Source organism: Macrobrachium rosenbergii, chromosome 4 (assembly GCF_040412425.1).
Source record: "Macrobrachium rosenbergii isolate ZJJX-2024 chromosome 4, ASM4041242v1, whole genome shotgun sequence".
NCBI lineage: Eukaryota > Metazoa > Arthropoda > Malacostraca > Decapoda > Palaemonidae > Macrobrachium > Macrobrachium rosenbergii.
The window spans coordinates 39,413,232-39,425,331 of NC_089744.1; the positions used below are offsets into that span (position 1 = coordinate 39,413,232).

Consider the following 12,100-nt stretch of genomic DNA (forward strand, 5'->3'; position numbering starts at 1 on the left):
CCTCCTAGTCAGACCCTCTCTTCCCTTGCTAGAGAGAAGGAAGGATCTGCATCTACTAATCCAAATAGAGCTAGATTATAGATAGGATACTCAATCATCTAGATCACCTGCATGCGTGCTAATCCAGCACGTGATGGCTCATTTACTGTTCCTCTGCCCACTGGAAGACGAAGGAAGACATGAGAAAGAGAGGAGGCCAGTCCCACACACACCTTCTCCTTGCAGCTGCACACCTTAGGCGAGATACAACCTGTCCTTCAAGAGCTGGGTGAACTACATTACTTGTTGAGCATCCACCATAAGATCCAAGGAAAAGGAGTCCACGGACCTATGTGCAATGTCCCAAAGTTAAAGGAGATAAATGTGATCTGCATGATTACATTCCATCCTAGTACTTGACTGACAGGTTCTTCCTGAGTGCGATAGACAGACCAATGCCTTTGGCCTCGAAAGATTTGGTCCGAAACGTACTGATGTCCACCAAGAAGTTGCGAGGTACACTCATTTGATCATCTCATCACTTTCGAAACATGGAATGATAAAAGCCGTAAGCTTCCATATGTAAATGGGTACCAAAGATGTCTTACTTTATTCAAAGGTGCGAGAAGACAGAACAGAACAGCGCCAACTTCAGCAAGTTGAGAAGGAAGGACTAAGAATTCAAGCTTCTTCAGAGGTTGAACGAATTTCCAGAAGTCAAGGTGCCAAGATCAACTGTCCTTATCTCCTGACTTCAGGGACTAATTGTTGTAGTTAAATCCATCTTGTTTGGGATGTTTGGCTGGCCACTGTACTGAATGTTCTTCTGTCTACTCATGTAGCTGCACTGCAATAGAGCAGATGAAAGGACGGTAGGACCTTTTGTTGACTATAGCACCAACATGGTGTCGTTGCTGTCACACTGAGGAGTGTCCATCTTGGATCTTGAGACACTTGAAAGTCTAAAAAGAACTGTGCTTAAGTTTCAAGAAAGGAAGTGTAGGAGCTTGCCACCCTGGTCAAGGTTCTGAAGAATGAAAAATCTCTGGAGGAGGATAGTGTAACCATGGAAATACCTTGGTGTCACTGCAATCAAAGGAGTGCCTAATCAGACACTGAGACTCCTGAAACTGTCCCAAGATCCACATAATATTCTCTCCTCGGGCTGTGGATCAACTGGTAATTACAGCAGCAGCAGCTACTGCTTACATCTCCCACTCCTCACATAAGGAGTATAACTACATCAAGTCAAAAGAAATGGAGCTCCTAGACACTGCTTCTTGACTGAGTAGGAACCAAAAACAAGTTGTTAGAACTTAGTTTGGAGGTACTGCTGATCTCCCGACGAATCAGGCAAAACTACAGGAAGTTGTAAACCCAAGACTTGAATCATGGATGCAAAAGATATCTCCTGGGTGCCAACAGCATCTGAAGTTTCTAGGAGGTCACTTATTCAAGTACTGACCAGTCCCAACATTTCTAACCATGGATGCAAGAGATGTCTCCTAGACATCAACGAATCTGGTGCTCCAGGAGGTCACCTATCCAAGTACTAACCTGGCTCAATCATTGCTAACTTCGCTGATCAGACGAGAAGCAATATTTTCAATGTGGCTCAGTCGATGGCTGTTACATCCATGGTCTGTAGAGACAGCCGAATAGTAACATCTTCGGAGTGTTGAGACTGAAGGGCTAATTTACCATCTTCCTAGATTGAACAGTTCTTTGAAACATTGAGTTGTCAAGACCAATTGTTGCTAACACTGACCCTAGTGACCGAACTTGTCTGTCATTCATCTGTCATCCTGGAATGTGTCTAGTTAACCGCTATGCCGAATGTGCTACTGCAAACCCGTGCGCCCGCACCATCAATGTTTAGTATATAGTCAACCACTGTGCTGAGTGTGCTACTGCAAACCCTTATACCCGCACCGTCAATTGAGGAAATGATAGGACACCAGGTGGCCCCCTCTCTCTTGCTGACTAAGGAACTACCATGATACCATTCCTTAACAACACTAAGGAACGCCTATCCTCGGAAGATCCAGTTACTGAGGTGCATATTAGGTCAGGCTAGGCTAGTTTGAGTTAAGTACCCAACCTAACCTAACCCAACCTAAACCCTTGAAGAATGGGTACCTAACTTCTGGTTGATGCCACGAAACAAGAAGTTCCAGGATACTGAAGAGCAGGATTGGTAAGGTTAGGCTAGAACTAGTTAGTGTAGGCTAAGTACCCAACCTAGTCCTTTTTACAGCAGGAGACTACCTCCTGGTTGATGTCATTAGACAAGTATTTCCAGGACATTGAAATGCAGGTCTGGTAAAGTTAGACCAGAACTAGTTAGGCTAGGCTAAGTTAGGCTAAGTACCAACTTAATCCGAACCCAACCTAACTTTATGACGTGTAGGTGAATGTCCTTCAGTTGATGCTTAGAGGCTTCTCTGGAGGGGAAAAGTGTACAACATCCCAAGGGAATATTTGTCGTTTCCCCATTAGGCTAAATTCTCTCATCTCTCTGAGAGAGGATGGGAAGGAATGGGGAGACCTTGTCGACAACCATGACCCTCCTTTTCATCTTCAAGAATTAGTCTTCATCCTTGTGCTAAGAATAGTATTGCAGAAGAGAGCACTGAGGCTGTTGTACCGATGAGTAAGCCTGATCCATAGATCTACGGAGCTATAAAATAATTCTGACTGCACAAGAAAAAACCTTGCACGATCAGAACTGACTGAATCTTAGTTTCGGAAGTGTAGGTCAGAATGATTCTATAAAACTTCACTGTAAAGAAACCAACCTACATTTGAAAACAAACAGAAATCTGAAGAAATCCATGCTGACGAACTATCTTGGCTCAGGGAGTCGGTTAATATTAGTGTAGGAACAATCAAGAGTCAATGTTTGAATGTGAACCAAGAAACAGAGGTTCCTTCCTACCTAAAAAAAGTTGAAGTTTCTAGCTGAACACAATAAAAAGACCGTCAATTCCCGCACTGAAGGCCGTATGGGTTTGATAGAATGAATTCATTTGTTTGGTTGTAGGTGTTATGAAAAGGACGTTGGATACCACGATGAAAACTACCGATGAAAGTCGCTACTTATGTCGGAAACATCTGAGAGAACGATCCATTTCTCTGGATTCATTGGCCATTCATTCTGTGAAGTGGCCGTTTACTGAAAACGGAGGCTGACCGCTACCAATGAATCAGACCACGTCAACTTACGTTATGAAGGACGTAAAAGTTGGCAGAATGATCCCATTTGCTTGTATGTACTGTAGATGATCAAGTTAAAACACCTACATGATCGAAAGGCATTGCACAGACATGCTGTTGATGCAGTTGTATGTGGGTTGTTGTCTTTCTAGAAGTTCACAGCAGTGCTATAAAAGCTCTTTGCTGGACAGATTTGAATGAGATGGCGATCAGATGGGAATCGGTGCTTCAACATGGCACTGCCATAGGCCATCCCGTTCTCTCCCCAAACCTTCACGTGAGCGAGGTTGGTGATCCATTCCCAGACACGCCATCCTGAAATAACTTCCAAACCTCCCCGTGTGGCGGCCATGTGCCAATATACAGCCGTACGTTCATGCTGTCACATTCATGGCTGTGTGAACTCGATTTCTCCTAGGAGAGCGAGAACAAGAGATGGCAAGACGCTGAGGAGTGAGGCTGAATGGCCAACTGGATTGAGCTAACTGCACGTACATGCGTGTCTTAATGGGACGCGGACGTACAACAGGACACATTTGTGGGAGCTGGAACAATGATCAGAGGACCTCCCGGGAAAGCATAAACAGGGAGGATTTCTGGAAAGACAGAGACTAATGTCACTGATGTGCAAGTGACGAGGCGACGACGCCCTAGGCTGGAAACACGTCCATGGCCATGCAGAATCTCTCGTGTCCATCATAAGGTAGCGGGACCCAGAAGGAAATGGCTGAACTTCCGAAGCCTCACTACATGGGATTTTTTAACAGGGGGATTGGGGGAAGATGACACTGCCAAAGACTTTCTGATCTTTCACTGCTTGGAGTGAAATACTGATAGACGAGAAGTGGCTGGATGTGACACCCCCAGCAGCGAGACAGCCATGAGCTGGAGCGGGAGACCAAATCCGTGGGTGGGCAAAAGACAAAGAAGAGAAGGAAGACAGTGGAGGAAAAGACGGAGACTTGTGACGCTTCTTCTTCACAACAAGGGTGAACTTCTCTCGAAAAACGATGTTGAATCTGTCAACCACTGCTTTCATGAGACCATCAGAAGATGGCTCCCAAGTAAAAGTCACCACTGTGGTAGGGGGTCCAAAGCTCTGCGAGGGATATGCTGCCAGCTGAGCAGAAGAAGAAGCCACCACCACAATAGGGGTTCCGAAGCTCTGAGAGTGAAACACTGCCAACAGACCCAGATTCTGGAACCATAGGTCTACGAGAGGTGAACAGGTTAGCCGCTGTAGCCACCAACTCAATGCTGGTCAGGGTACACCAAAGGCTGATGTGGTATCACTGGTACAGTCAAGAGGAGAGCAGCAGGGCTAGCAAATGTCGAGGCGGATGAAACGGGAATGCGAGAGGACAGGAAAAGGGACAATAGGCCACCGTAGGTTGGTACTCCTGGAAGGCCAAAGAAGCCCAGATGCCACACATCTCCTGAGCCTCCAAACCTGAAATAGAACAAGATGGCATTGCCTCCTCCCTCACAGGGGAAACCCCCCCCCCCCCCGCGAGAGAGCAGGGGCAGCCAGAGAGATAATATCTCCCGACCCTTCACCTGAAACTTCCAAAGATGAAGCTATGGAAGAATGGGAAGGGGTAAAATCTTCCAAGGCAGAAGAGGCAACTGGAGTTAGATTGGGAATAAAAGGAACCAGGAGACCAAGAAGCGGCCATTGAAGAAGGAGAAAACCCCTTCGAAGATGGAGCCTTCTCCCTCCTCTGATGCTTCCTCTTGGCAAAAATCCTCCACTGCTCAGGAGGCCAAGAACAATGTTCAGAGAGGGGAAGGCTTGCTTCGACTCACAACCCCCCCTCCAAAAGACAGGGCAAGAAACAACACAGGGACCGTAGACAGGAACTCCCACAGGTACTGGAGAACAAGTTGGGACCAAACGCTGTCAAAGATCTTTGCCACATCAACCTCCGTGTTAAGGGAGAAGGGGAAACTTGCTAGGCTTGGGCAAAAAGTATCCTCCCACGAGTGAATACGAAACCCTTGCCTGGAAACACGAAAAACATGCCTTGTCTCAATCCTCTCAACTACGCAACATCTAAAAGACTAATACGTTAAAACATTCCAAGAATTGTAGTCGAAAATAAAAAACACTGTTTGTTCATGAAAAGGCATTTCAGAACGAGAAAAACAACGTCAAAGATGGAAGTTCTTGAATCGAGATTGAGAGATGTCTAAAAATAGAACAGATGGCAGCAGGAGTTGAAAACTATCCCTCCAACTCTTCACAGTTACATGAATAAAGAAAACATAATACATGAAACAAACACCAAGGAGATAATTGTTGGGTTGCATCAATATGAAAAAGTATGTATAATGATATCTAAGGATAAAGGCTCCAAAACTTATATATTATAAAAACAAATATATTCAAACACAGAAGAGATAGTTGAACGATAGGACAGAGGAAATAAAAGCACGTCTATACTAGACTACAGCCAAAATAAAACTGCGCAGAACTGAATGCACTCCAACTTGGTGGGCGGTACTCCCGCCCCTACCATTGGCAACTGTTACCATAACCACCTTGCAAAAGTTTAACATATGGTTTCCAGCTTGCTGAAAGTTAATCCCATATGTAAAGACCGAGGGTTTGTATTCGTGTAGGAACAACTCGCTTCATCCAAATTTACCTAAATCTGTCTATCCATTCTTCAACTATAACGTTAACATGCACAGCCATACAGACAACGTAACGAGTCAAACATAACTCTGGTGGTAGAGGTAATTATTGCTGAAATGCTATAGATATTTTCATAATATTTCAAAATGAAACTCCATCCATTCTGGACAAAGATTATGTACTGAATGATTCCTGTATACAGACAGTAATGAATAACCCCACCACCTAGTCTCTCACTAGTCAAACTAAAATTACACCATACAAAAAACTGGCAATTTATATTCTAATTATCCAAAAAAGGGTGATTTATTGACAAAATTAATCATTAACCCCAAGCAATTATTCAATCCGTGTGAAAATAATGAAGTCAACCAATCAATTCATCATCTAAATGAATTTGATTAAATAAAGCTAGTAGGATTTGAAAATACCCAAATCATTTACCATATAAGGACAAATCTAACCTGTCTTCATTCTCTTCCTCACTAGTAACACCCAAAATGTCTTCAGGTACTCCCTGCACCATGAACAACTGCTGAAGGACGGAATTCATATAACATGTTGCACCTCCATTTTTTAGTCCAACATATCCACTGGCACATCTTCCATCAACTGCAGGTGCATACTGGAGGAAATAGAGAATTCTAAATAAATTTTTGGTATAAATACAAACTACCCATTTCACTTATGCACTATCACTTACAATGTTACCAATCTGCTGAGATATGGCATCATTCCTAAATGAAGAGGTGCTTATGTCAGTCTTCCCTATTCATTTACCATCAAGCAACATTCTGAGCCTCAACAAGGCAAAGCTACATGAACAGATTCAAATACCGGGGTTGGGAAGCTGACATTTCCAGTAATATAAGATAAAAATGTGATAAAAGTGTTCTTGCAATTGTCAGTATGTGGTCCTTTAAAAATTCATGTAATTGTATTTCTGTAAATTTTTGTATTAAGCAACTTGGGCATTATTCCTTAAGGTCATTGTTAAATTTTCCTCACTAGCTATTTGTTTGTTAACAAGCGATCTCAGCTTTGTTTTTCTTTTCAAGTTATGCAGCTCTGGCCCTGCCTCTTTTAAGAGGTATCATTTTTGTCCTGTGTGGACTGAGAGGCAGGCTGTTTTCTGGGCCATTACCTCAGACATTTGGATTGTTTGCTGCTGCTTTGATCCACTTATTTTGATTTGGGAGCACCTGCCCTTATGGAATCCTGCAAGCTTTATTGATTTTGCTGTCCTTTGTTACACATTGAGGATTTGCTTTTCATCCATCATCAGCCATGGCTTAGTTAAGCTGCCAAGGGGACCTCTCTGATACCTGGTAAGGTAACCCCCTTTACATGTTGAGGCCATCAATTTGATGTGATCTCGGTGAACTGGGCATTTCCGCTGCTTGTTTTGGCTGCACAAACCAAGTCAACCTGAGATAGCTCCAGATGTGGAGCTTGACGTCTGTTTATTGGAGAAGTCCTTAAAATTATCGAGTTATTTAATTATTATAATTAATTTAGAGTGTAATAGGTTATTCTGTGCTTTTTGTTCCTCTCCTGCTTTCTGGCCGCCCCCTTTTTCAATATAAGTGAGTTGCTTTCTTTTGTTATTGGTATAAGTGTGTTTTTTGTTAATTATATGTAAGGGTATTTGTGTTTTTGGATACTTATATATCAAGAGGTTCAGGTGTCATTTCTATCTTTGAGTTATGTATTAAATATTAAGTTTTTTTTTTGTTTGTGTTTATCTGTCCCCCTTGAATCTTCTTGCACACATTATGGTAGTTGCACGATTCCACCCATTGTGGACTTCGTTGCTGTTTAAGTGAATGATGAAACCTTTACAAACAGTATAGAGTATGTGCTGGTCGAAGCAGGCCATTACACAATGGGCAAACAAGATAAAATCCCATATAATTTTATGATCCTATACTAAAAACATATTTTTTTTTGCAGAATGAAGACTTAAGCTTTCTCTTTGGTGAGTAACCATCACCAGAGGGTGCCTATACAGTAAACCCCCTGTATTCGCATTCTCACGATTCGTGGACTCACGTATTCGCAGATCTCTGTGGAACATATCTACCCATTATTCGCGGAAAATTCGCCCATTCGCGGTATTTTGGAACAAGAATTATTCACTAATTATTGTACCATATAATTTTCATGACTAAATGCACTTTTGTGAGCATTTTTAAGGGTTTTTCTTGTGTTTAAACTATCAAAACAGGCAGTTCTAAGTGTTTTTAGAGGGTTTTTAAGTATTTACGGATTTTAGCTATTCACGGGGTTTCATCCCGGCAAATACTGGGGGTTTACTACTAATGCTGTCAAATGTCAATACTCCTAAACCTAGTTAACGGCGATCCGGTTTTACAGCACTTGTTTAGTGACGAAAATCGGCAATTTTCGCGCTGAAAATCGCCGATTTCCACTTATCAGCGCTGATACACCCTGAAAATCCCAGAAAAAGTGCCGAAAATCACCGATTTTCGCGTACTGGCAATTTTCGGTTATCATCACACCCTCAGAACAGAACCCCGCCGATAACCAGGGACTACATAAAATCTGATTTCAACTGGGAACATAAAATCTGTCAACATTTTTATTGTTATTGATGTGGGCAGCAATATACAGCTGTTCAGTAATCTTGATTTTTAAAGATCTTCAGGACTTCCAGAGTATCTGGTACAGGTATCCTACATGTTGCATGCCAAAAGATGTAAAAGTATATGATGAAGAGTGTGTGAATCTGTATTACCAATTGTAACTAAGTGTGCTATATAACTTTTGTTTCTTTCTTGCTTTATATCTTCAGCTGAAAACCCTTATGGAAAGAGTCAACAGAATATAAACCCAAGAGGATTCCAAAGGAAATCAGCCAGCAGAGAGACAAGTTACAGGAAAAGGAAAAGGTGATAAATAAACAAATATGAGGGAATAGCAAATAAAACCAATATCCCTAAGATAAAACCCCTAGCAGACCAAGTAGCATTAAACCAGATACTATAAAATGACACTGTTTGCAGCAGAGGCCTGGTTAGTGTTACGAGCAAAAACAGCTAGGTCAGGTACAGAAGAGTGAAGAGGATGCTTGTTCTTGTTGCAGCACATTTTATGTAACACACATAGTAAACTCACTTTATGCCACTAGTCAGTATAAGAGTTGGCAAAATAAACTTGACTGATGATATAACTTTACACAAGAATTTGTGGTGAGTGAGAGTCAGCACTTGAAAACCACACTGAAGAACAATATTCCAAACAAGGTAGAAGGAAAGAGTTTAAGCACTTAGGTATAGTAAGCTCACCCTGAAACATTTGATAACATTTCTGCAAGATACCAACTTTTTGGGAAACAGGTAGCATTATTATCTATATGCGTCTCAAAAGTCAATTTCTGAATTGACTAACTATCATACTCTGAGGTTTGGAAGGGTTAAGCTTCATACCTCAAAGCCTACTCCACTCTAAGAATAAGTGCCAGATATCTATTCAAGGATTCTGCAACCACAAACCTAAGGTGCAGAGATGGAACAACAGTTAGAAGAGTAGCATCACTGGCATATGTGATCAGTTTGTTCTCCAGCCATATATTACTAGTTATAGATAATAAATAGCAAGGATCCAAACACAATACCTAGACAAATTCCTACATAACATTACTAAAGCTACTATACTGGACATCAACACAGACCCTTTCGTTTAAATAAAAATCCCACCAATTCCCAATAATCTTAGCTTGTAGATAGGTGCTTTATGATTCATATAGTCAAAGGCCACACTAAAATCTAAACCAACCATTCGTGCCTCTGCACCCTCATCAAGAGCACCTTGCAAGACAGTAGATATTGACAAGAGTGCATCACAAGTACTAAGGCCTTTATGAAACCTACAATGATGCCTAGTGAGCAGCTTCTCAAAAACATTAGATAAAACAGTGGTAATTGAAATCGGCCTATATTCTGAGGAGCACAGCACAAGGTAATGCAGCAATGTGTCCCCTCCATAAAAAAAAAAAAAAAAAAAAAAAAAAACTTGCAAGTACAACTAACACCATGAAAATACTAGTGGTAATCTTAGGAGTAATGAAATCATCAGTCTTTTTGAAAAAGATGGGAAAGATCCCATTAGGGACTATGCTGCTGTCTGCCATGACCGAGTTCCATCACCTCCTATACTGGGAGGCATGCTTAAATCAACTCCAGAGTGATGACTTAAGGGTAGTCCACCACTCGGGAACAAGATCTATTTCACACCCTCATAAGCCCTCTCAGATAACCTAGGCTTGACTTCTTAGCTCAAAGAAGTTATGCCACTAAAAATTCCGACTGATTTTTCCTCCATAAATGTTACGCTTCTTGTTTTACAGTGTGCACATAAACTACAAGGAACTGAGACTAGTTTTCTTAGGCCTCCAAACATTTGTGACCATCTCGCCAGGTCACTGCATCTGGGTTTTGGGCTATAACACCCTTTCCATAACAAACCTGTGAATCTAAGGAGGAGCAAGGTCTTAGTCTCTTTGCTTGTTGGCAGTCAAGATTGTCAATTGGGCAGAAAGATAAAAGGTCACCATTGTGCCTCAGTTTGTTACAGGAATCTGCAATATCTTAGCAGAGGCATTTAGCAGGGCTCATCAGAGCCTTCCTTTCAAGTAGTCTTTTCACCTGGACGTGTGCAAGGTCCTCCTGTAATGACCTCTGAATAAAGTGTACAATTATACTTAATTAAAATACAGTTGTAATAGAGTTGTAAATAAAATAAAACACCCTGAAAGACACTCTAATGTGTGTAGTCACAAGATTCATACCAGTATTGGTAGACTACAATATACAAGTCAGCATAAATATTACATTACAATACTAGCAACAACCCTAACTTAAAGGGAATATTATTAGCTGACAAATTTCAAAAGGGTTTACTGTACTGGTAAATCTTACTATAACAAGGCTATCATCCATTTTCACGCACTGAGACACTGTTGGCCATGAAAATTTCCGACAAACCACAGCTGGACAATTGTACTGCATAATATATGTTATTTGGTAATCTGTTAAAGTTTTTCAGTATGCTAGTATGTCAGCATCAGAAAAGCATATTAAATAATAAAATCATTAAATTTGAAAAGATAAAGTACTTATAATTAAATATAAGAACTTAAAAAATTACAATAACCTATATGCTGTACTAGCCAAAGCCACAGTACTTCAATGTACTGGGACAGTCAAATGTGCAGCACACAACTAAAACAAGGCCTTCAGCTTGTGAAAGTTGCACAACTTTTTTTCAGTTTGCCAGTCAAAACTGGGGTGCATATCCTAGCAACACTGGAAAATATGTATACTTCCCAACAAATCCCACACAAGAAAAGGGAAAATATATGAATTCCAATACCTGCACTAAAATCTGATACCATTATTAAGAGCAAGAGGTAATGCATACTTATGTTACTCTGGACTCCAAACAAAACTTGATGAGATACATAAAAGAAAAATGCACAAATATTAACACTAGCAAGCTCTCACACTCAGCAATCATAAAATATTATTCCAGAATAATAAAGTTAAGAAAATTCCAAGGAATTAAAAAAAATTCACATCAAAAATTAAAGGAACCTCATGATCCATGAAAATTGCTGAAAACACTGGCATTCACTGATAAGAAATCCTATTGATGAAAATTAATCAATAATGAACACAAGTGACTACTCTAAAAAGCAGGGACAACAAGAATGCTATTGGCCAGAGGGTAACTGGCCCTAACTTACACCAAAAATTTACATGGCACTTCAGACGCCACATCAGAGTGATGCAAAAAAAATAAGGAAATGGATGGATGGAAACTAATCATTGGGACATCAAAAATAACTGCAAAATGGTATTAATACAGCAAAGTCACTGAGAGAAATAAAGTGATGCCTTCCAAGACAGTGGAGCAAGGTCTAAACAAGTGAAATGGGGTCATTCTTCTTTGAGAGCTATCAGGTTGGTCTGGCTAGATGTTATTAACACAGAATAAGGCAATAAAATCTGTGAATGTTAGTAGAAAAGGTGGCTCACTGGTAATCAATAATACTAAAAGCAAATACATGGCAGGTATACAGCTGTGATAGGGGAGAAAGATTCTTGTCTTTCAAAATACTGTAAATAAATTTCTTAGTTAACTAGCCATGCTGCATGTGATAATACCCGAGTAAAATAGGAAGTCTGTTTCTTGTATGAGCAGAAAAAGTTTGTGTAAACAAACACATTACCACATTTTTCATGA

At 40.8% G+C, this 12,100-nt stretch overlaps 1 protein-coding gene across 4 annotated transcripts in view; it reads right to left on the bottom strand.

Annotated features, from left to right (window-relative positions):
* The window catches only part of LOC136832815 (ubiquitin carboxyl-terminal hydrolase 24-like), a 374,979-nt gene that overhangs the window by 157,552 nt on the left and 205,327 nt on the right, over positions 1–12,100 (bottom strand). For all 4 annotated transcript variants that reach the window (XM_067094450.1, XM_067094436.1, XM_067094461.1 and 1 more), the window contains exon 28: positions 6,298–6,458. In XM_067094450.1, the coding sequence (XP_066950551.1) occupies positions 6,298–6,458 (161 nt within the window). The remainder of the gene's footprint in view (positions 1–6,297; positions 6,459–12,100) is intronic.